The 25,975-nt window shown below is 39.6% G+C and overlaps 1 protein-coding gene across 7 annotated transcripts in view; it reads left to right on the top strand.

Annotated features, from left to right (window-relative positions):
* ZZZ3 (zinc finger ZZ-type containing 3) overlaps window positions 1–23,083 on the top strand; it is a 56,436-nt gene extending 33,353 nt beyond the window's left edge. For 4 of the 7 annotated variants that reach the window (XM_066626274.1, XM_066626276.1, XM_066626277.1 and 1 more), the window contains 10 exons: window positions 6,993–7,131; window positions 9,977–10,124; window positions 10,200–10,318; window positions 10,799–10,873; window positions 11,335–11,436; window positions 14,339–14,434; window positions 18,597–18,749; window positions 19,431–19,565; window positions 20,455–20,555; window positions 20,854–23,083. In XM_066626274.1, coding sequence (XP_066482371.1) covers window positions 6,993–7,131; window positions 9,977–10,124; window positions 10,200–10,318; window positions 10,799–10,873; window positions 11,335–11,436; window positions 14,339–14,434; window positions 18,597–18,749; window positions 19,431–19,565; window positions 20,455–20,555; window positions 20,854–20,998 — 1,213 coding nt within the window. In that variant the 3' untranslated portion in view covers window positions 20,999–23,083. The remainder of the gene's footprint in view (window positions 1–6,992; window positions 7,132–9,976; window positions 10,125–10,199; window positions 10,319–10,798; window positions 10,874–11,334; window positions 11,437–14,338; window positions 14,435–18,596; window positions 18,750–19,430; window positions 19,566–20,454; window positions 20,556–20,853) is intronic. The other 3 variants (XM_066626278.1, XM_066626279.1, XM_066626281.1) reach the window with 3 other exon arrangements.
* Window positions 23,084–25,975: the final 2,892 nt, after the last annotated feature.

A 25,975-nucleotide genomic window follows, 5' to 3' on the forward strand; every position in this document is an offset into this window, starting at 1 on the left:
TGACTTCATTTACAAGGCAACTTGAAATGAATGATGGCAATTATACTGATTGCATGAGTTGGTGGTGGGGTTTAAGAGATCAGTTCCTTCCATACATTCCAGCTGGCCTTCCTACAAGTGCTGGCCTAATTAGAGATTAAGCACTTTACACTGGTATTCACGTACATGAAAAACTGATGGTTTTTGCCCTCCTCCAGGAATGCCAGTGCACTGTTAGCCCCTGTAAGTCTGCCTTCTCTATATCCTGTTAACCTGGGTGCATCAGGATTTCCCTCTGTAGTTGATCCCATAATACAGTAACATTGGTAGAAATTGTATGTTGAAGTGACTTAAAGTTGGAGAAATTCTTGATTGTGGGTACTTAGATATTGTGTCTTACCAGAAACTCGACTTCCTGGAGTGCTGCTTCCTAGATTTCTTGTAGCTTTTGGGTTGTCTGGAAAGAACCAGAAAGGGAACTTAAAAGCACTAGTATTTAGCAAGAGCCCGTAACTCTAATAAAAATGTCTTTATCTTTTCCAAAAGGTATAATTTGTAAGCACGAAATTCATTACAAGAAGTACAGGTATTAATCAAGCACTCCAAAAATATTAATTGACTGACAAAGCTGTTTCATCACTAAGCGATAAGGATTTGACATGATTGCTGTGAAATTTCCAGAGGAACCCTAAATGGGCATTCTGCTTCGTGCTGCCCATTCCGTTTTTCACTTCCTCAGCTGCCAAATACAGATGTGCGCCACTTGACGGAGATACCTTCTCCAGTCCCCATTGTTATGTGATTAGGTTGTTAAGCGAACATTCAGCCCAATCTAGTGCCTTTGTTGTGTAAACAGCAACTTCCTTCTAGAAACTAACTGGCTGCACAGGCTACTGGAGACCAATTGCTGCTTCTTTGTGTTAAGACCCTCTCTGTTGTGTAAATGGACACTCTGCTACAGACTATGGGAGTCCTGACTGCCTCATTAAGAGCCTCTTTGTGGTGCTTTGACCACCATCATATATGCAATCCATTGTTAAGCGGAAGATTGTTAAGTGGCAGATACTTGTAGTTGTTAGAATGTGCACCTGAAGAAGCTTATTGCTTCTGCATGACCCAGAAACAGAGTTATATGATGAAATAAAACTGAGTGGCATAGGCTGAACAAGTCATCCTCTGTCCTGTTGCTCCTGCTTATTACAGTGGTAGTAACATATTGGTTGATCAGGCAACTCTTGGTCCTACCTCTGAAGGTAAAATAAACCAAAGTAGTTACTATAATGATACAAGGCTGTGACTGAGGATTTTTTTTTAAATCTAAGTTTGTCTTAAACTTCAGCCACTAATGGTTAACAGTAACACACCGTTTTAGTGAGCTGTCAGAGATATTGCTTTTCGTGAGAGTGTTTGAGGATTTGTGCATATTTTTGTTACATGGCATGCTCATGTGGGTGGGGAGTGAGTTTTAAAACTTGTCTAATTTCTCCTAGACAGTTGGCATACTTTCTATTATCACTTGCTAACGTCTAGACAAGGAACTTGGTAATCTTGCTTTTTAAATTTTCTACTTTAGTTGATACAAATATATAATGGCAACTGAAAAGAGGAACATGTTTTTTGTTAAGGTGTTCAACTTGATGTTTATATTTTTCACATTTTCTACTACCCTTCCTCAAAAGTGTCTGGCCCAAGGTCATGGCGGGGGGGGGGAGGAGGAGGCATTTGAACCTGGATCTTCCAGGTCTAAGTTCACCTCCCAAACCACTACACCACCCTGGCTCTCTGCATGTGTTATGTCTCTTTACATCATCTCAGTAGTTTTTTTCCTTCAGCTTTTAGTTTACTACTAGTGTCTTTGCCCATTGCCCTTTTGTTTATTGCTGAAATATATTCTGCATCTCATTTTAATGTGGGCCAGCTAATTCTCTTGATGCCTGCTTGTAGAAGGCCATTTGCATAAGAATCTGAGAAATCCTTGGCTTTTTCTCTGATTTCCCAGAGAAATCCTGTGGGACTTTAGAACTTGACAAAGAATCAGAGAGCTTCTTTGATAAGGAATTTTAGAAGCCCACAGGGATCCACTGAAGTAGTGCTTTAGAGAACTGCAGTAAGTTTATTTTTCTTAAGTTTGTAATGAGCTTGAGGGTTCCTCCAGACCCAAGCCTTCCCTTCTGGCAGCAAAATGCACACCATCTGCTAAATGCATCTGTGATAATACTGTGGTTTTTGGATGTGGCAGTAGTGTCTGAAGTAGTATAGAGAGAGGATTTTTTTCTTAGTGATTTTTGTAAACCTCATGTTAATTCCTTTGGAACAAGGCAGCTGCTTTGCAGCCACTGATTTTAGAATTTAGTTACTGAAATGCTACTAAAATCAACAAAACATTTTGATAGCAAATTACCAGAGGATTTAGAGTGTTTCAGCCTGAGTGCCATATTTCTATATATTGCTGTGATCTTATAATCTTTAACTCTGTGTATAAGAGGACATTTATGTCTCTAAAAGGGAAAGAAAGACTTTTTTTATTTTGATTGCAGCAGCAGATGGCAGTGTAAGAACATACTTCTATTAAAGAGAAACACTGTTTAGACTGCAGCATTCTGGCCAAAAATGTCCGGTCTATGTAGAGTGTGAAGATGGTGCAGATGTCCCCAGTTGTGATGGCATGCTTGTGAATGCCTACTGTTACAGAAACCCATGCTTCTCGGTACATGAAGTTATGTTTTTTGTAGCATAGAATATGTGTTCATCTGTTCTGATGCAATCTGAAATCATTTAATGATGATTGAAGTGATCAGTTGTAGTACGATTTAATGCTTTTTGGCATATTTTGGCAAATTGCTTTTTTGGGCTAAAATGGCCATTCTGAAGCCCACTCTTGTGGGCAGATGCACATGTCCTCTGTGGGCCCCAGAAAAGCCACTGGAGGTGAGAGGAGTTCTCCTCACTTCTGGTGGGAGCAGGTGGGGACAGGCACAGATGCAACCTGCAGATATGGGGTCTCCACTGTATACCTATTTTGACCCATAGCACAGCTTAGCAAATAATGCTATTTGCTATTTGAAGCATAGCAAATAATGTTAGAATTCTGATTTTGAGAACTAATTTGAAAATTTCTTAGAAAAAGATAGTGTTCCAAAGATTTAAGACAGAATTAGTCATAGATAATAAAATGCCTCTCAAACTTCTTTTTAGTTCACCACATAGATGATAGCAAAGTCTGTGATATTACTCATAAAGAACAGTTTAAAAGAGAACAACCACCTGCTTCTTCAAAAATTTCTGTATACAAATTCCTTTCAGATAGAGAAATATGCTTGTGACCTTTGTTATATGTAATGATAGTGCAAATAATGCTGTTAATTAATTCTTACATGAATCTTTTTCCAGCAGGCTTTGGGTCCCCTTATTTTCCAACAAGGAAGTCTACCATTCCTCTACCTGCAGTCAATGTCATTTAAACCACCTCTGAACTTTCTTATTTGGTCATTGGCCTTCCCCTAAGCTCCTTTCTTCCCCGAAGCTTACTTCATGAAAAAATCAAGTGCCTAAACCTGTAGCTACTTGAATTTGGAATCTTACTGACCTTTGCAAATTAAACTTGCTGGTTTTTATTGTGCACTTCCTTCTACAGTTACAGGTTTTTGCAATATGTATTGGATATTGGTGTCCCTTGAAATTGGTCTGCCTGCCTTTGCAGTAGCTCAGGTAGTAGGGGTTCAGGGGAGTAAGCATGCTAGGCAGAGACTTATGCTTATCACTTCTGAGATCAGAAGAAATGTCATCTGAACAGGATTTTGATAAATGTGGTGTGTTGTGAAACTTAATTGAGGCACCACCAAATGTCAAAGCCAGCCATTTTCAAACATTTTGCTAAGCACTGTAACACAATAAAAACCTAAATAGTCTTACCATACAACAGAAGGAAAATATATTCTCCCATACTTTTACTTCCTGATTTCATTTGTTCCAACCGTTTGCCACTTTTCTGTGGTGAGTAGCAGTTGCTGCAAATAATGATCTTTGTAGTTCTATGGTCATCCCTTGAACTCTATTCATTCTCTTCGAACCTTGAAGGGCATCGTAATACAGTATTGTATAGCTGTCATCAGGGAGAGCTGTGGGAATGCACGTTGCTGTGAGAGACTGTTGTATGGGTGCTGCTGCCTCTCTTCTGCTATATGGGTTACTGGCAGAGAGAGTTGTGTACCTAGCCTGCTGTTGTGATGGCATGGCAACTGCTGCCATCGCTTCCTTTGGGCTTCCTTTCGGGGAAACCTGCTGCGAAAACCATTCAACTGTCAATTTATTTACCTCATATGAGATGGTAAGAAATTGCTGTGCACTTTCTGGAAGCACTTCAAAGTAGCTACTTTAAACACTCCATGGATTCCTGAGTGTTCAACCTGAGATACACTTAATAACTGAAATTGTTTATCAAGAGCAGCAACATACATAATTTTTGTCCCAATATTTAATCCTAGTTGGGCATGTTTTATCCTAATATCCGACTCTGCAGGATGAGTGTATAGGTACAATTATCCATGTTTAAATTTTTTTCCAGTTGCCTCACTGTGTCATAATTGTTCAGGGCTGCATATGTAGGTGTGTGTGTTTGTATTAGCCATAAAAAGCAGCTGCCCTCTGTGAATATGCATGTGGATGACTTGTCTCCAGCATATTGTTAGGAAAGCATTCATCCTCTTGAGGCTTGTGCTTATTAACTTACTTAAATACTGTTTTTACAAAAGCACTTCACAGTATGGTTAAACAAAGATCATGTGGTATTCTGCTTTTAAAAGAAAACTCTTTTAAAAGAGTGAAACAATACATGGTTCTACAGAATTTAATTCATGAAGATCAAGCTGGATTTCTACCTAATAGATAAGAGAGAAAATATGAGAATTGTAGTAGAGCTGATAGGCAATTAGCAGTGTTCTGGATAATAATAATAATAATAACAACAACAACTAGGTATTTATATACCGCCTTTCTGGTCATTGGATTACTCCTCTGACTTTATTCAAGGCGGTTTACATAGGCAGGCGTTTCTAAATCCCTCAAGGGGATTTTTACAATCATAAAGGTTCTCTCTTTCAAGAACCAACAACATTTCAGAATGGATCTTCCTTCAGGCCTCCTGTTCTCCCACGCAGGCTGACAAGCAGCTCCATCTCTCACATGGAGGGCAGCCAAGACACTTCTTGCTCACACCAAGAGCAGGTGGAATCACTCAGCTGGGCTTGTCAGCTGCTTCAAGGTCTCGCCATTCTCGCCCTTCAGGGAGCTACTGGTGTCCTTGAACTGGCGACCTTCTGATGTTATCTTTGGGCTAAGGGAGGCTCTACCTTCTTGACCAGACCTCCTGCCCAAAAAGAGGATGTACAAACGTCCTTTAATAATCTGAGTTGGAGTTTTGTTTTTTTTAGAGAACATGAAGTTTGGGGATAATTTTCTGAAATGGGTAAAATCAATTTACACTTTATAGTCAGCAGGTGTGGTGGTAAATAGAGAATTAACTAAGACTTTTGAAATACAAAAAGGAACGAAACAAGGATGCCCGTTATCACTGCTACTATCTATTTTGGTATTGGAAGTGCTAAATAGAGATATCAGACAAGACAAAAACATACAAATGGTGAAGATTAAAATGGGGCTAAATGATTTTGTGTGTGTGTGTGTGTGTGTGTGTGTGTGTGTGTGTGTGTGTGTGTGTGTGTGTGTGTGTGTTGGCATATACCAATAATCTACCATTTATCCATAATATGGCCTCCCAGATATGACAGGAATGCACTACCTTTTGTGTCCAGTAGGTGGTTCTATAACATGGGTTCAGAGCTCACGGTTAGTCAAATCCACGGGTTCTGAATCCACTGATAAAAAGAACCAACCTGTGTGCTTGTGTGTTAATAGTTAGACATAGGAATATAGCAGAATGGTACCTTTGAGAATTCAAAGCAAAAGGAATCAGTAATAATAGACTAGAAGAGCAGTTCTATGCATGTTTACTAGGATGTAAGTTGCACTGTGCTAAATGGGGTACATTTGTACACACTACACACCAGTGTCTAGAACTGCAGTTTTTAACTTTCTATGTAATGTATCAAAGAGAATGGTAGACACCATCGCAAATGCATGTAACAAACCTCTGACTTAACAAAATACATCTTTGGAAGCTAGAATTTTTGTCTAGACAGGAGCAACAGCAGAAGAGTTTTTTTTTCTCATGATCGTTGGTCCACAGTTGTAGGGTTTTGGGTTCCCATATACAGTTTAAAGAGTTTTGTTTTCTGTTTCTTTTGTACACATTTTATACACTTTCTGTTTCTTTTATACACATTAGCTGTTCTCGTGACAAAATCTCACTAAAATTGCATGGTTTGATAATGCAGTGTGGTAGGATTAACCCAAAAGCATGTCAGTGGAACAGTGGCCAGAATGTTGCTTTCACCCAATTAAAAAACTTGCAATGTCACATCTGGTCAGTTCTTTATTCTTGAAAAGGGAATGCTTTTCTCCTGCATTGTTTCTATTTTTCTGAAGTACTGTATTGTTGGGAGACTTGAGTGTAGTAACCAGTAACTGTGATCATCAGGCAGCTTAAATAATATACATGAGTACATCAGTTGGTCTTTTCTTTTTCCAGATGTGTCAGAATTATCTTGGTTCATTATGTTGCAGTCATTTGCGTTGTGGTAGGTAACTAGAAATTTTGCAGGACAAAAAATCAGTTTTGTGACTGCTTATTCAGTATGCAGTTTCTTGTATTTGCCATTTTAAAAATTAAATTGTAACTTTTAAAACTAGGCAGTGTTATCATAATTTAAGAACTTCTGACACATTCTGTTAGTTTTTTAAAATTTTAATATGCCCATTCCTGTTACAATCAAATGTTTTGCTTGACTCTTTTAAATAGGGGGGATAGTGCTCTTAGCAAGCACAGTTGGGTTTTTTTTCCCTTTGGCTACTGTGAATAGAAATCTGTAGTGAGTTGTTTCCCTTTGTCTCTGTAGTTATCAGAGGTTGTTACAGACGATTGCGGTACTCGAGGCTCAGCGTACTCAAGCAGTTCAAGATCTTGAGAGTTTAGGCAGACACCAGAGGGAAGCGCTGAAAGATCCCATTGGATTTGTGGAAAGACTCCAAAAGAAGGTATTGCAATGGGAATTCTTAAGCACTCATCATGAGAGAGGTTTGGTAACCAGTAATCCATCTTCTGCAAATAAGTGTGTGTAGGTGGTAGAATTAGTGGAGAAAGTGGCCTCTAAAGCAGGTCGGGCCTAGGCCCTTAGAGTATCTTCTGTTATCATGTCTTCCTAAATCTCAGCTAAAGTTGTTTTAAAACATTGTTGTGAAGATTTTGTAATAGTGTTTGGTTAGCTAAATTCCCATCCAATTTTATGGAAAATATGGAGGATGAATTCCTGCTTCTTTCTTCCCTTCACCCCCTCTGCCAGTGCTGTGTTTGGGACTGGTTCTCTTTTTTATGTCCTTATCTTGATGGTGCATCAAATTTCGTTGTGCATTAAGTACAATGACGATAAAGTAATTAATCTAATCTTGAAATAATCCCAGTCTCCTTTGTGCAGCGGCAAGATGCATGTTCTGTTCCTAGGTAACAAAAACTGAGATGGATCTTCAGTTTTTGAAGATCTGCCCTACTCCTAATTTGCTTGGGAACTTCACAGATAAGCAGAAATGTATATGGGCTACAAACCTGTGTAATGGCCACACCTGAGAAGCAGATTAGACCAGTCTTCCAGACTTGACCCCACTCTTTCACTTTAATGTAGCTTTCAATGGCCAGCAGGCTCCTGAAGTGAAAGCCTGCTCTTAAAAACTATCTCTCCCCCCCCCTAAAAAAAACCACCAAAGCAGCAAGATATCTTGAATATGGCAAATCCAATTCATACATTCAACTGGGTGTGACATTAAAACAGCATGCTGGAAGTACTTATGAAACCCTCTTCTCAATTTACTCAGTGTCTAGTGTGAACCGGGTCTTCTGTCTGAGCTCTTGATTGTGTAAAGGTTTAGTTTCTGCAGTTCCTGGGGAAAAATTATCCAAACTGGGCTTCTGTTGTCATTAAGTGTCTTTTAGCTGAAATTTGGCAGCCAGGTCTTTGTGTGATCGTATGTTCGTGCAGAGGACTCTGTTTACGCTAAAGATTATATACAGGTGGGGCCTCCTTATCCACAGATTCTATATCTGCAGATCTGGCTCAATTCAGATGCCCTGGACCCACATGGAGACAGACTTGGCCCATCCTGAGCCCTCCAGAGGTTACCGGAGCTGCCTCCAGAGACAAACCAAAGCTTCTGTGGCCTTCAGAATGGCCATTTCAGCAAACAAAAAAAGCAAAAATAAACTAACAGCCCTGCAACTTCTGGTTTCCTTCCAGTAATTGAAAAGTGTGGGCTTTTTTGGAAGAAACAGCTATTCGGAAGCCTGCGGAGGCCGTGAGTGGATGAGTGTGGCCTCTGCGTGCTTCAGAAAACCCTCCAGGAGTGACTGGAGTATAGCTGAAGTTGCCTCTGGGGGGCTTAAAGGGACTGAAACTGCAGATTTCATTATCCGTGGTTTTTGGTATCTATGGGGAGGACCAAGAACAGATCTTCTGTGGATATAAAGGCCCCACCTGTAGTCTTATGAAGCTGCCTTGTACTGAGTCAGGCAATTGGCCTGCGTAGCTCAGTATTGTGTAAATAGCCTGGCAGTGCCTCTCTGAGGTTTCAGACAAGGGACTTTCCTAGCCCCAGGAGATGCCAGGGATTGGACCAAAGACCTTTTGTGTGCAAAGCATGTGCTCTCCCTCTGAGCTTTTTTCCATGTCAGGTAGGGCATACTCATGTCAGTACATAGTTTCACTGACTGAATTGGGAACCTGCATTTTGTACTGTGTATTTACGAGCTTTGTGGAGAGATATTTTAGCACTGAGAAGTAGCAATTAACAGCCCAATCCTGCGCTGCCCTGGCACTGGTGCTACCCTAAGGCACATTTGCGCCACCCAGAGATCGAGCGGCGCCAGTGGGGAGGCCTGCACCACCCCGGTGACACTGCTTTGGAAGCTGTGGCTGCTACTAGAGCACAGGTAAACCCTGAGTGGTGCAGGGGTGTGAGTGTCAGGAGTGGGTGCGAGAGGCATTCTTGGGTGGAGGGAGGGCAGAGAGAGGACAGAATGGGGAGAAGGACAGGCCCGGGAGGGAGGTGGCACCGTATCCTATCCCCTGCATTGGACTCGGAAGCCAGACATGAGGCTTTTCAGACTTGGGTGGTGCAGATGTGAAAAGCCCCACTGATCAGGCCGGGGCATTACTCAAGGTAAGGGGTCAAATGTCCCCTTCCCCTGAAAAGTTCTCCAACCTGCTCAAATCCAGCACAGGATCCAGCAGTAGCCATTTAGCACTGCTGCTCCTGTGTTGAATAGGATTGAGTCCCAGGTGTACTATCTAATAATGGGAAAACAGCAATGCCAGTTTTAGTCAGTCCATAGGGTGTCTTTATGAAACTTGTTTGTTACAATTGTATTTTGAAGAGAAGACCATAAAATGAGTCTTTTGGAAAGAAATCCATTGATATACTGGCAATTTATTTAGCTTAAGGAGTTCTTGCTCAGTCATGGCATGTTTTGTGACTTCTGTTTGCTGGTCTCTTAATATCTGCATTTGTTCACAGAATTACATTTAATAGAAAACTATGCTTTTTAAATAGTTAATAAGGCAGTATTATAGTATAGGGAATGTGATTAAATTGTAGGTATCTGTCTGTAATGATTTTTTACATGCTGTTTGTTAAATCTTTGTGTTCCCCTTCATATTCTATATACTCTGATGTGTATTTTTCTTGAATGTGATGGCAGTATGGTAAGACCTGAAACCTGATACTGCTTTAAAAACAAGTCCAGGTTCTTGGAACTCCATATTGTATCCTTTGAGATAGGTCCTTCAGTATATTCAGTATTGATTTTAATTTTTTTCCTCTGCAATTCATTTAGGTTGATGTAGGGCTTCCTTATCCTCAGAGGGTTGTCCAGCTGCCAGAGATATCCTGGGACCAATACACTACAAGCCTTGGGAATTTTGAAAGAGAATTCAAAAACAGAAAACGTAACAGTAGACGAGCAAAGCTTATTTTTGATAAAGGTAATTCAATAAATAAATTTTTTATGAGAGAAAATAGTCCAATGCCCTGTAGTAATTATTTTCTTTTACTTTTAGTAGGTTTACCTACAAGACCAAAAAGCCCTTTGGATCCCAGAAAGGATGGAGAGTCCATTTCGTATTCTGTATTGCCTTTTAGTGATTGTCCTGAAGCTTCATCAAACAACCGTCCACAAGTAAGTGTTAATCGAATTCAAATAAAACTTTAAAAAAGGGAGAAACTTTAGTTAGAATTATATAAAGCAACTTTTTAGCTAGATAGAGATGAAATCAAATGTTTCCATTTTCAAATATTTGCCCACTGGCTTTGCTCAGTTTTCATTCCTGTGTGATATTTGTTTTATCCTTTAGCAGTAGATAAAGATAATAGAACTGTTCGTGGCTATCACCTACATAAAGAAATATTTGTTGATTTAATTATATGCATTTTAGTCAGCTATTAAGTGTGTATGTGGGCAAAAACAAGAGCAAGACACTTTTTCATTTTTCACATGCATGAATACTTGGAAGTAAGTTATAAGCATTATAAACAGTAATTGGGAGCACTTTTTAGTCAGTTAATTTATTTTTAAATTTTTTAATGATTAATCCAATTTTTAAAACATTTTAGGTGAAGTCAAGTTATACTAACCTATGTTTTGTTTTCCCTTTTTAAGCAGATGATAAGAGGGCGCCTTTGTGATGAGACCAAACCTGAAACTTTTAACCAGCTGTGGACTGTAGAAGAGCAGGTAATGAGACTAGTAAATAATATATAGGTATGTGCTGCTTAATGACTGGGATACGTTCTCCGATCCCCATTGTTTTGTGATTAGGTTGTTAAGCAGACATTCAGCCCAATCTAGTGCCTTTTTCTGTGTAAACAGACACTCCCTACCATACACTAGCTGGTTGCACAGGCTACTGGAGATAAGTTACCTCTTTGCATTAAGAGACTCTTCGTTGTGTAAACAGACAGTGCTGCATGCTATGGGAGACCTGACTGTCCCATTAAGGGCCTCTTTGTTGTGCTTTGACCACCACTGTATATGTGGTCCAAAGGTTTTGAAACCATGCACACCTGTATATAGTTCTTAGTACACTCACCGATTTAAGATTCATTTGCTTTTTCAAGTGCGCTGATGGCTTACCCTATTGATAACTTGGAGATCTTTTATGAAAATGAATTTATAGTTGATGTTTTCTTTGTTAGAAAAAACTTGAACAGTTACTCTTGAAGTATCCTCCAGAGGAAATAGAATCTCGGCGATGGCAGAAAATTGCTGATGAACTGGGAAACAGAACTGCGAAGCAGGTAATAAGATACATTTTCAAAGAGCTTTGACTGCCTCATTTTAAGCAGTCAAAATTAAAGTATCTGTAGAACTGTTATTCCATAGCTTATGATATGTTAAATATTGGTTCAAATTGTATGATGAAAATGTTTCAGAGGTTGATTGGAAATCTGCAAAACAGTTTCAATATGTAAGAAACAGTTAATAGTTCCTCTGAAAATAGTAATATTGTGCATCAGCGCAGCTATAAGATAAGCCAATTTTATAAGTTAAATTGCAGACATCATTTTAACGATATTCTTTGTCAGCTCTTCCATCTATCTTTTTCCTCTACCCAGACAGTGTTTATATTGTTCAATACAGGCGTACGCACTTATCCTCGAGGGTTCTGTTCTGGAAACCCCTCCATGGATACCTGAAACTGCAGATACGGGCAAATGCCAGTCCCCATGGTCCCGGTGGGGCTGCCTTCTAGAGGTGAGGGCAGCTGTGCTCCCCTCCCCTTTGAAGAGGCCTCTACCAAGCTCATACTGAGCTCAGGAGGCAAAAAATGCTGCTACTAGTTTCACAGAGAAACTAGGTGGGTCGTGAGCCCATTTCAGGTGGGTCCCCATTCATTTCAATATTTTATTTTTAATATATTAGACTTGATACTACCATGGTATGTGCATTTGGGGAAATGTTACAGACCTGTACTTTAACAAGCTATGATGTATCTAGCACTTTTAACAAGCTACTATGTATAATATGGCCCTGCAGCAGTATCCACCTCACAATCTCCACCGCTTTTGGAGATACTTAAAGAAGAAGCCAGTTATATTTGTCTACAAACATTTGCTGTCACTAAATAAATATGATACCCAGGTGCTTAGAGATAAGTAGAATGAAGAATTAGATTGTCCCATTTTGTATGAACAATGGAAGAAGGCGGTGGAAAATATTACAACTCTATCTATGGATCTCAGACTTCCCTTCATCCAACAAAAAATTGTTTTCAGGGTGTAGTTGACTCCTCAGAGGTTGTATAATAAAGGCTTCATTAAGGAATCTAAATGTTGGCACTGTGGATCATCTGATGCAACCCTTGTGCACATGTTATGGTCATGTTCTGTAAATGTGAGCTTCTGGTTTGAAGTGATTAATGAGATACATACTGTGTTACAACAACCACTGACACATGTGATATTAAACTATGTACCTGCAGTCTGGAAGGTTAATAAATGGCAACGGAAATGGACTCTATATGTCCTTACAACAGCTAAAAGGATTGATACTGCAAAAGGATCAGTGCCCACCCACGATAAATCAGTGGAGAGAAAACCTATTGAACTTGTCTTTTGAACATATGGTCTATCAATGGCAATCATTATTGGATGTATTTGAAAATATTTGGCAGTCATTTATTAGTAGGTTATTTGGCAATAAGTAATACCCTGATAATTACATTTTTTGATTTTTTTTAATTTTCTTTGTCCTTTTTTTTCTTACTCTGTTTTTTGGTTGTATGGTTCTGTTTGGTGTCTTGGTACATATTTCTGTGTTCGCTTATAAATGTTTATTGATGTACATTGTGTTTTTGTCGGAAAAACAAGAAATAAAGTAATATAACAAGCTACTATGTATATTCTTTTAACAATGATAGTCAATGGGACTTACTCCTGAGTAATTGTGGATAGGACTGTAGCCTAGAATTGTTAAAAAATTTTGTGCTTATTGATGTCACTTTGGTCATGACATCACTTCCAGTGTGTCCTGATAGATTCTCATTCTAAAAAGTGGGTTGCGGTTCTATATGTGTGAGAACCACTGCTTTATAAGGCATTGGGAAGCCTGGTGAAGTCCTGGCAGTTTCTCCATGAAATTGAAAGTAGCATGTTGTACATTCATCTTTATACATATTTACTTTTAAATCTTTTTCCTAGATCAAAAATTGTAAATACGTGAAAAACAAATTCTGTCCTAGTCAGAAATTTTCCCAGTGCCCACTTTTATTTGTTAGGGTTGAATAACCCAAAAAGTGACAATGAAGAAGACTCGCATATCTGTGGAGTTCATCACATACCTTGAAGACACAGCTAAAAAATTTTATTTCAAATATGCATGATGTATCCTTGCTTAAATCTAAAATAGACCCTTGAGCAGTACCTTTATCTTTCTGTCAGAACCAGCATTATTGTGCTTGTGTGAAAGTGCCACCAAAGAAAATACTGCACCTGTGTGAAAGTGCCAACACAGCCATGTGTGATTTGGACATCTGCAACTTGGGGAGCAGGTGTAATTACAAAGACTTACCTGCTTTGTCTCGTATTAATGCTCCCCTGCACCTCCCAATTATCTCTTCTCTCCCTGTGCCTGATCAGCAGGCCACGGTGACTGTTTCCTTCATCCTCTGCCTTTCTTCTGCTCCAAGGAGTACCAGATGTAAATGTCCAACATTGAGCTGTTTTATCACTTTGCCACAGCAAAGTGGTTGCTATTTTCAAAGTTAATGAACTGCTTGGGTTATCTCCAAGCAACTTCCATTGCTGTTTTTTTGTCAGTGTCTTCACAGCTCTGCCTACTCAAAGTTCTGAGAAAGCCCATTCATAAGTCGGATGTTAGTAACTCGAAATGTCTGCATGTGAGGACCTCGTGTGTTTATTTAAATGATTTGTGTCCTGCCTTTCTCTCTGAATAAGTGAAGTACACAGCAATATGTCAGCAATATGCTATTCCTTTCCAGAAAGTGTAGAGGTTACTAGCAAACTGAGAGCGGAGAGGAGGAATAGTCATAGACTATTAGTCATGGACTAATCACTAATTAGTTCATGTGGTAATTAGTGATTAGTGGATAAAGTCTTATGGCTCCAAAGAGGCTTTATTTAGTGTTTACAAAGTATACTCATATGCATTTACTTAACTTTTTTTTATTTTTCCCTTCAGGTTGCCAGCAGAGTGCAAAAGTATTTCATAAAACTGACTAAAGCTGGCATTCCAGTTCCAGGCAGAACTCCAAACTTGTATTTATACTCCAAAAAGGTAACTGCAGGAAGATTTTCACAGTTTCTGCCATTAAGATACAAATACATTTGGGAAAGATGTGAATGATCCTGAAGCAATATTGCACTATGATTTGTTTTTTACTTACATCATCTGGTCTATTACAGCTAGTTTGTAGTTGAATAAATTAAAACTTCTATTTCAGTGTTCATTTTACCAGTTTATGGGAATAACTTGTCTAGATGTTTAGATTTTTTTAATTAGGTAAACTGTTGTTGATTGTTTTTAAGGTTGTATTTTTAAAAAAATGTTGTAAGCCGCCTTGTGTGCCCGTTGGGCAAAAAGGCGGGGTACAAATTAATAAAATAATAATAATAATAATACTAAAGATGCATTAACTAAAAAATAGTACATCTAAGATTGCATTTCTATCCCCCTCTACCTGGGAGTAAGTCCCATTGAACTTATCAACTTACATCTGAGTAGACATGAATATGATTGAGCAGTGAGTTACAAAAGAAAAAGAAATCCCTTAAACTGGCTAATTAGTGTCTCTGTTTTGTGAGGCACTATGTCATGGTTCAGTCTTGCTGTGTATATGAGATTACCAGTGTTCTTGATGTACATGCAGTTCTAAGTTGTTTAGAGCAGAAATGTGTTCTGCAATACGGATTCATCAGAATGGTACATTTTCCCATGCTTTTTCATTCTGGCTATGTTTGCTCAGAAGAAGATCACTTATTAGAAAAGCTACTTGCTGACAAAGCAAATTAGCTTACTGTGGCTACTGCTAGGTATAACACAATAGCTATTTATTGTATTTATTTACATTAGACTATACAGTCTGTTTCCATCCAGAAAGGATAATTAAAGTAGTGTACAATAACAAAAAAAAAGATACAGTAAATCAGTAAATGTTTGAGCAGCATCAGAACAGAATCATCAATCAAAATGGGCTTCCTCATCAAAAACATCAGATGGGTAGGTAAGGATGGCCTCAAACCGTGGTTTCATAAGAGGAATTTGTATTGACAAGATGCCGCTGCTCTGAATGCCTGGTAACCTTCTGACTGAACATGTACTTTATGGGAGGCTGATTTTGAAGGTTGTTTTGAAGCTGCTGTTGGTGCAAAATTGGTGCAGCAAGATTACTTTCTGGTGTCATCTGCAGTAAGTGTAGAAGACCAATTTTATACAACTGCATCTTTTTGCCTGTTGGCTTCCAGGCTAAATTCAAAGGGCAGATGCTGACTTTTTAGAGTCCTTTACTGTTTGACACTTGAATACTTAAGCATTTTACCCCATATATATCTCTACTCTCCTTAAATCAATCTCTGAGAACCAGCTGTTGGAGACCTCATCCATTAGGCTGGTAGCTACTGCAGAGAGAGCTTTGTCTGTGGTGACAACAAGCTATAGAATCTGCTGCAGAACTTTATTAGCTGGTAGATGTGGACCCCTTCCACGTTATTATAAGTGTCAGGAACTAAATGATGCAGTTCAAAGCAGCCTACCTCACAGGAAAGAATGAAGAACAAAAGTAATAAGACTTTCCTATTTGTACCCCTGTAGCAAGATGTCTTTCCTCTCTTGGGAAGAGATGTCTCCAGTCACTGAAGTCAAAGAAAGCAACATTTTAGAATAGCGGCACTATATTGCTTTCTGGTCCTTAACATGCATGCACATGCATCTTCTTGCAAGCTCTCACTCTCAGAGGCAGCTCTTTAAGTTAATTTGAATAGAGAACGAAGCATACAGAAGAGGCAGCAAAGAATAAGCCCCTCTTCTTTCACTAGTTTCTATATTTTATTCCCTTGCCTAAAGCAGAGGACATTCAGCCTTCCCTTCCCTGGCCTCTGTCCTCAGGATCCCTCCCTGCTCACCTGCGATCACCTTGCCTGCATGCAACATGCACCTTCTTATCAAAGGCATGCAACAGCACCACCTTCTCAAAGTTTCAGCTGCTGAGGAGAGTTTCAAGCCTCTCTTTAATTGGGTCATTGATTTGCAGATAGAAATTCTTTGAGAACTCTGGTCATCTTTGATGTCAGAGGGGCCCTGACTTCTGCTAAAGTTGTTTAAAAAGGCAGTAAAGTTGGCTTGCTTTCTCTTGTGTTGCAGCTTTTTCCTACTATCTGATCCAGCTCTGATCAATCACTCTTGCATGCATTCCTGCCCTAATTATTACCTCTACAAAATTTAACCAATGACTTCTTCAGTAATGAGGTTGAGTGCAGCCATATTATAAGAATAAGGTCCTAGGGCTGCATTTTGGGAATGACAGCAGTCTTTGACAGTATTAGTATAATAAAGTACTATAGCAATAATTTAGCGGCATCAAGTTACGCAGGTATTCTTCCTACCTAGTGTACAGGACTTACATTAATTTCATATATTGTTTTAAACATTCAACATCCAAGTTACATTATTAATGTTTCTGAAATTGTGACAAATAATTTAATGTGTTAAAACATCAGCCTGAAAAGTGGCAGGGTAGGAATATCCAGCCAATTACATGTGATAACTTCTACATGCTTAATATTTGATTCAGTAGGAATGACTAACTGAGCCATTGCTTTTCAAAAGTATTTCTAGTGAATGACTAATAATGTAAAGGTTACTAGGCTGCAGCAAGATACAAAGACAGTTAACATCACATTTCTTGAGACACACCGGAATATGCATTCAGAATAAATCCAGTATTAAAAAAAATCACAATTTAAAAATTGTTCCTTTAAAAATAACATGAATGTAGAACAACTCAACATAATACCTTAATGTAACCATCTATAAATGATAAGACTAAGACTTTTTCTGTTTAAAAGAATAAATACAGCCAAAAAAATTACCTTTGATATGATAGTATAAATGATTTAGTGCATCATTTTACTGTGCAAGTTAGGAATACTTACTGTCTCTGACAACCAAATGGTATGGGTGCTTATTTTCCATATCATGGAGATCTAACTATTCTGCCTAATTACTGTGGCTACCCTTTGCTTCTAGAAAGTTCTGAGTTCTGTGGCAAGTTAAGATGTTTTACTTAGTGTCATTGCATGTGTAAAGAGAAAGCAAAAAAAAAATCTAAATTTCACAGTGGATCATCTAAGTAGATGTAAATTTTGTGATTCACTAAACATGTGGGTTGCCTGATCAGAGGTTTTGGGTTATGTTTCTGGATCATACAAAAGTTCTATTTAGTTGCACGTATTAGGTTGTATCCTAAGGAGTGTGAGCCGTAGGACTTTCACAGATGCCAAGTTGCCTGCCCCCCTCTTCAGCACAGCAGTCATCTGCACCCTTCTGAAAATCTGCTCCTAAGGGTTAGTGGACCCTTTGGAACAGAATAGTACTTGAATAGAAATACTTCTGTTTTTACAAGAGAGACCTATGATAAACCCAATATGTGTAAATTATTAAGGCTTCCTTTTAGTTTGGGTGCTTATTCAGGAGTTATTTAATTGGAGTCTTACAGCCCACTCCTATCCAATTTTCCAGTGCTGGTGCAGTTGTGCCAGTGGGGTGTGCGCTGTATACTGTGGTGAAGGGGTAGTCATTGGAGATTTTTCAAATATGGGAACATGTGTTCCCTTACCACAGGGCTGCATTGTGGCTACACTGGAGCTGGAAAGTCGGATAGGATTGGGCCCTTAATTTAGTTTGGTGATTTTTCTGTTGGTGTAAATCAGTTACTTAAATTATTTTAATTTAATTCAGTCCATGCTGTTTGTACTGATTATGAAAAGTGCTATTGTTAATTGCTAGTAGTTTTACTTGTGGATTTTTGCAAATAGGGGAGTTGAGACAGTGATCTCTTTCTGTTCAGATGTGTTGACTGAATGGGAGAAGTGGTGGTTTGGGGATGAGTAATTGAAAAACCTTGCTTTCAAAATCAGTGCTGCAGGCTTTGCTGCATGGAATTAGAATTTTTTTCGAGTTTATTAGAAGTAGGTGAGTATGTAAAAGTGCTAAGGACATCAAAACAAATGTGAGACAGCATCCAGACTAGCATTTCTGGTTTCATGAATCCTTTCATGAACAGAAACTTCTGTGAACAGAAAGATGATGTGCTCTGTGTGGGTCTCTGTGTGACCCACTGTGTGAGTAGAACATTCTTTTTGTTCACGAATGAGGTACCCATAGTTTTTTTTCCACCAAGTGAACTAAAATTTTAATGGTGATTATTGTTATTAATTGACAGTCATCCAGTAGAAGGCAACATCCTCTGAATAAACATCTTTTCAAGCCCTCAACTTTCATGACCTCCCATGAACCCCCTGTGTATATGGATGAAGATGACGACAGATCCAGTTTTCACAGTCACATGGGCAATGCAGCAGAGGAGGATGCATCGGTATGCTTTGTGTTCCAAAAGTGGGGGAGGAATCTATTTAAAAAAATAAATAAAACAGGTGTTGGGCTTTGGGTGGTGGTGGGTCATTCTTTCTCTGTGTGGTTGCCTAAAGCGCCCCTAATCCCCTCTCAGGCCACCCAGGAAAGGTTTGAGGAGAAGCAGTTCAGCGGCCTCAGACTGACTCCCAGGGGGAGAGGGTGCCCTCACCCTTGTCGTCCCCCCTGGCCTTTGAGGTCTTTGTGCTCAGTGGCATGGGGTTGTGGACAACAGCCTCATGCCTCGCTCGCCTTCTGGCCTTCATCACAGGGCTCCCTTATGAAGCGTTAGCCCGGCTCCACCCTTCCACCCCCTCAGCTTCCTTTGGGGAAGCTTTAAAGGCACCTGGGCTGTCCTGACCCTCCCTGACTTCCCCCCTGGAGGTACTGGTGGGGTGCCCTAGGAGGGTGTTTAGGTACCCGACACCCTCCCCCTTTCGCTGCCAGCTGGTCACTGCCCGACCTCTCCCTCCCCACGGCTGCCTTTTAATCCTGGCCTCGCCCCTCCCTCCTGCCTCAGCTGAGCAGGAGGAGGTGTGCATTGCGGCTGCACGGTCTCCTCCACCGTGGTTGGCACCTCCCAGGGCACAGTGAGCCTGTTTTACAAAGTAACACCACTTTTCTTTAAAAAAAAAACACACCACAGGATGAAGAAAGTATTCCTGTAACATATCGAGAACTGCCAGAATACAAAGAGCTGCTTGAGCTAAAAAAGTTGAAGAAACGGAAGCTCCAGCAAATGCATGCAGAAAGTGGCTTTGTGCAGCATATAGGCATCAAGGTGAGAAGACTGAGAAAGTCATATCTTTGGTCAACTGAGCATTGGTATTTTTAAGAAAATAAGAAATCCAGTAGTGTGTATCTTTTATATAGTTTTCTAGACAGCATAAATACAATTTCCTTAAAAGCTTGCAAGAATATTAAGAGCTGCTTTTGCTAATAGAGCAGATATTTTGGACCTCTGTTTCAGAACCTGTTTCTGTTAGACCTCAGAAGGAAGTTAGCAAATGTCATGCACCATTTTATAGTTCCAGGCTTTCCTAACCATTGACAACAATTTTATTTTTTCCTTAAAAGAAAAAAAAGTTGTTTACATTACTGTGGGTACATTTCCAGAGAACTTAAAAAGAACCATTTGGGAGTCGTTTACCACCTTGAAGTAGTGAGTGTTGTCAGATACAGAATGATAATACTGTCTGCCCTCACAGATCCGTAGATTTTACTCAACATGAATCACAAGCCCATGTTGGAGCGCCTCAGAGGACCTCCTGGACGCAACTGGAACTCACATCCAGGAGGTCTTCTCCTTTTAAAAATAAAATAAAAATGCAAATACACAAGGAGCAGATGGTGTAATGAGAGCTTTGACAAGGATAAATCAGGGCAGAGGATATGTTGGAGAACTGTTGAAAATCAAGAATAAGGGCAGAAGCTAGTGAGCTGTTAGGAGAGAAAAGTAGCCACTGCCAGTGGTTCTTGATCTTAGAAATGCCTGTTTTCCCCTTCCCCATGTATCGTCATGGTATGGAAGATTGCAAACATTTCCTTAAGACTTATTTAATTCTCTTGTGATGTTGTCGTCTCTGTATAATGCGTTAATTTAACAAACCTTACTGTTCTGAAGATGAACATCTCTTTTCTGAATGTCTTTTTCCTGAACTTGCTTTCAGTGTGATAACTGTGGTACTGAACCCATTCAGGGTATTCGGTGGCACTGCCAAGACTGTCCTCCAGAAATGTCCTTGGATTTCTGTGATTCTTGTTCTGACTGGTAAGCAGTATGCATCATTGACAGTTGGTTTGAGTACATTTCTTAAGTGAATCCTTTTTGGTATCTTCATCTTACGATTTTACATAGATATCGGAAAAGCACTTAGCATTCTGGACCAATGTGCGTGCATGCACTGGGGCCAATGAAGATCTTTTGCACTGGAATACATATAGAAAATACATGCTGTGAACAATTATTTGGCCATGTATTTAAAAGCACAGTACTGTATATTCATAGTGGGTTGGTGACAAGTTTATGAGGTTCCTTGACTAATAAGGGTCTCTTCTGTTTCTTTCAGTCTACACGAAACAGACTTGCACAAGGAAAACCACCGGTTGGAGCCTATATACAGAGCAGAAATGTTCTTAGATAGAGACTACTGCATGTCCCAAGGCCCCAGTTATAATTATCTTGATCCCAACTACTTTCCTGCAAATAGATGACATGGGAAGCAAACCTGCAACCTGAAGCGTAGCATCCACTTTAAAAACCAACAGTGGCACTGTTGATTCTGTGCCCACCCTGGAAAGACACTTGCTTTCCCAGGAATGTCATCCGCAGCATGAGAGCTTCCACGTGTCCTCATCAAACTACTGCTCTCCAACCTGTCATGATTCTAGATCACTGAACAGAGGCTGAACATTCCTAGTGTGCGGGAGGCTGTACTGGTGAGATGTTCCTTCCACTGCATTAGTCTTTTTTAGATGACAAATCTAAAGAGAGGCATTACAAAAGCGTGGCCAGGAATGCAAGCACACGTTAAAAGATAGTCAATTCCAAAGCCGTGAAGAGCTTGGCTATTTTGAGATGCAGAGGTGATGAAGTACTTACATTAAAAACAGTTTAGTAGTTTGCAGTTTTGTTGTGAAATAGTTTTCAGCACAGAAACTGACTTTAGGCAAAGTTTTAACCTATGACAGTGTTTGCTTCTAGGATATATTCTTAAAACAATCACTGTCCCTGATATGGTCGGTAATAGGCCTTTATTAAATTGGAGCTGCTTAATTATATTGACATTTCTTTTATTTCATTTTCTTTTTTAGTTTTACCATAACAAACTTTTTATTTACCAACAGTGAAGCACTACAGGAGGCAACTGTGGCATTGCTTCCTTAACCAGCTCATGGTGTGTGAATATTATAAAATTGTCACGCAGATATATTTTTAAATGTAATGTTATATAAGATGACCATGTGATGTGTACAAAAATATGGTGAAAAGTGCCAGTGGTAGTAACTGTGTAAAGTTTCCAATACCCAACATTAACTCTTATAAAAGTAAAAATACACAGCCGTCTGCCTCTGTATTTGGAGTTGTTAACGCAACTCATCAAAGAAAACTGCCTAATATAAATCATATATGGTAATAATTTTCCTCTTTTGTAGTATGCACAAGATCCATGAAAGATTGTATTTTTATTACTATTTAAACAAGTGATTAAATTTAGCCTGAGCAGTGAGCAAGGGTTCACATGCATTCTTTTATACTGCTGGATTTTGTTGTGCATCATTTAAAACATTTTGTATGTTTCTTCTTATCTGTGTATACAGTATGTTCTTAAATAATGTTCAATTGTCAGGAGAACTGTGAGAAATAAACTATGTGGATACAGTCTGTTTATATATAGAATGCTTACTGTGACTTTCTTTCTGAGGTTTGACTTTTGAACCAACATTAAGAACTAAGGATATCATTTAGCTCCTAGGCCAAAGGAGTGCTTGATCCTGTTAAGGGGCTAAGTGTGTCATAGTGATCCTTGTCCAGCTTTGTTTACTCATCCTCTTCCAGGATTAGGCTCTGACACTGAGCCTGACATATCCCATCCAATTCAGAACCCCATGTGTGTTTCGACATAGATGGAGCACTTGTGTGTATGGTACTCCATCTACTTCAATGGAGGGAACAGATCTGCACACCCACCTGGGGCAGCTATATGTTTCTAAGAAATCAGTAGATCAGAGGAATTACATGGAAGAATATACCAATGAAATAAACAAGACTTCCACGTAATTTGTTTATGATCATGGTGAACGTTTCCTTGTATTCTTTTATATGAGTGTTTGTTTTCCTTTCCTCCCTCCCCAAATAAAGAAGAAAGGAATTTCGGTACGCTTTATTCACCTAAAAATAGCAATGATCAAAGAAGCTTTGTTATAATTGTGATATATTTTTAGCTAATATATCGTTTTCACATGTATAACTTGTGATTCAGAAATGCTGATTATTTTAACTGTAATAGATTTCCACTTGCTAAAAACAAAAACTTGAATTTTCCGAGTGACTTAGAATACATGTTTAACTTAAAACGCAGCAGTGAGTAACTAATGAAAAAATCAGCTGGTGCATTTGATAGCAGCTTTAATTTTGGTTTAATCACAGTGTTAATTTTCAGTGTTTGTTTAGGTGTAATCACTTTTTGTTAGAAGAATTTAAGCATTTTTTTAATATATTGGGTAGATGATGCAGTACCGTTTCTAAATGACTGAGCAGTATAATACATCGTCTGTAAGCATATCTCATTCTTTGAGAAATTTAATAAACCAAAATATATATAATATAAAAGAATACACCTGATGTATTTCACTTTTCTCTTTAAGGAAAGCAAAACCAAATTGCTTTGGGGAAGGGAAAAATCACTAATTATGAGAAAAACTATTCTTTGTATTTGCATATTGTCATTCAAGCAGCCTGTTACCACAAGTGTGGTTTCTAAAGAGTCAAATCTGTTTTTCTGAAGTGTGCATAAAATGAAAATGAGCCCTTGTTTAAGTTCTTGACCAAATATAAAAAGGGTAGGAACTTAGACATTGTGCTCCTTAGGGAAGGATTCATCCCACCATTTACAACAATCTTTGTGTTTCTGGTGTGTGGGAAGGTGGGATCCACATATTTGGTATAACTACACCTTTGAGAAGGCTTGACTATGATAGCCACCACATTCCAACCAGCAGCTTCTATTAGAATGTTGCCAATTCAATATTGAAGGCATCTTAATGTCATCACATTTGGTGGATCACATAATATGGCAATCAAAAGGGCTCATGGTGTGGCAAGTTGTGAATAGCTTTAGTCTCTTGGTTAACCTTTTAAAATAAATTTTTGATTTATTCGTCCTTAGTGGCTCATGTGGTTGATGGAAGTCAGTGGTTTGATTCTCTCAGACTGCTGCTTTGGCAGCTGCACTGGCTGCTGCTTTGGTTCCAGGCCCTTTCAAAATTCCTGGTTTTGATTTTTTTAAAAGCCTTTTATAGCTTGGAACCAGCATATCTGAAAGATCACTTCCTTCCATATAATCCAGCCCACTCTCTTCTGAGAGGGCCCTTTTGGATGTGACACCATTACATAAGAACAACCCCACTGGATCAGGCCATAGGCCCATCTAGTCCAGCTTCCTGTAACTCACAGCGGCCCCACCAAATGCCCCAGGGAGCACACCAGATAACAAGAGACCTCATCCTGGTGCCCTCCCTTGCATCTGGCATTCTGACATAGCCCATTTCTAAAATCAGGAGGTTGCACATACACGTCATGGCTTGTAACCCGTTTCCTCCAGAAACTTGTCCAATCCCCTTTTAAAGGCATCCAGGCCAGATGCCGTCGCCACATCCTGTGGCAAGGAGTTCCACAGACCAACCACACACTGAGTAAAGAAATATTTTCTTTTGTCTGTCCTAACTCTCCCAACACTCAATTTTAGTAGATGTTTAGTGGTTCTGGTGTTATGTGAGAGTGTAAAGAGCATCTCTCTATCCACTTTATCCTTCCAATACATAATTTTGTATGTCTCAATCATGCCCCCCTCAGGCGTCTCTTTTCTAAGTTGAAGAGGCCCAAATGCCGTAGCCTTTCCTCATAAGGAAGGTACCCCAGCCCAGTAATCATCTTTGTCGCTCTCTTTTGCACCTTTTCCATTTCCACTATGTCCTTTTTGAGATGTGACAACCCGAACTGGATGCAATACTCCAGGTGTGGCCTTACCATTGAGTTGTACAACGGCATTATAATATTAGCCATTTTGTTCTCAATACCTTTTCTAATGATCCTAAGCATAGAATTGGATTTCTTCACTGCTGCTGCACATTGGGTTGACACTTTCATTTAGTTGTCCAGCACCACCCCAAGATCCCTCTCTTGATCTGTCACAGACAGCTCAGAACCCATTAGCCTATATGTGAAGTTTTGATTTTTTGTCCCAATGTGCATGACTTTACACTTACTTACACTGAAACGCACCTGCCATTTTGCTGCCCATTCTGCCAGTTTGGAGAGATCCTTCTGGAGCTCCTCACAATCACTTCTGGTCTTCACCACTCGGAAATGTTTGGTGTCATCTGCAAACTTAGCCACCTCACTGCTCACCCCTGTCTCCAGGTCATTTATGAAGAGCACCGGTCCCAGGCCAGATCCTTGGGGCACACCGCTTTTCACCTCTCTCCATTGTGAAAATTACCCATTGACACCCACTCTCTGTTTCCTGCTCGTCAACCAGTTCTCAATTCATGAGAGGACCCTTTGGTGTAGGGACCGTGTAGAACGCCTTCTGAAAGTCCAGATATATAATGTCCACGGGTTCTCGCGCATCCACATGCCTGTTGACCTTTTCAAAGAATTCTAAAAGGTTTGTGAGGCAAAGCTTACCCTTACAGAAGCCATGCTGATTCTCCCTCAGCAAGGCCTGTTCGTCTATGTGTTTTGAGATTCTATCTTTGATGAGGCATTCCACCATCTTACCCAGTATAGATGTTAGGCTGACTGGCCTATAGTTTCCTGGGTCCCCCCTCCTTCCCTTTTTAAAAATCGGTGTGACATTTTCTATCTTCCAATCCTCTGGCACCGTGGTCATTTTGAGGGACAAGTTGCATATTTTAGTCAAGAGATCAGCAACTTCATCTTGAACTTCTTAATAACTCTTGGGTGAATGCCATCAGGGCCCGGTGACTTATTGATCTTTAATTTATCAATGAGACCTGAAACATCTTCTCTTTTAACCTCTATCCAGCTTAATTCCTTGGTCAGGAGGGGCCGTTCGGGCAGCGGTATCTGCCTGGGGTCTTCTACCGTGAAGACAGATGCAAAGAACTCATTTAATTTCTCTGCCATTTCTAAATCTCCTTTTATCTCCCCTTTCCCTCCCTGACATCCAGAGCACCAACCGCTTCTCTGGTGGGTTTCCTGCTTCTAACATATTTGAAGAAACTTTTATTCCCCTTAATGTTGCTGGCCATGTGTTCCTCATAGTCTTTCTTGGCCTTCCGTATCACCTCCTTACATTTCTTTTGCCACAGTTTATGTTCCTTTTTATTCTCCTTGTTAGGGCAAGACTTCCATTTACGGAAGGAAGCTTCCTTGCCCTTTACGGCCTCACTAACTTGGCTGGTTAGCCATGCGGGCATTCTCCTGGACTTAATGGAGCCCTTCTT

Source organism: Tiliqua scincoides, chromosome 4, assembly GCF_035046505.1.
Source record: "Tiliqua scincoides isolate rTilSci1 chromosome 4, rTilSci1.hap2, whole genome shotgun sequence".
In the NCBI taxonomy this organism is placed as follows: domain Eukaryota; kingdom Metazoa; phylum Chordata; class Lepidosauria; order Squamata; family Scincidae; genus Tiliqua; species Tiliqua scincoides.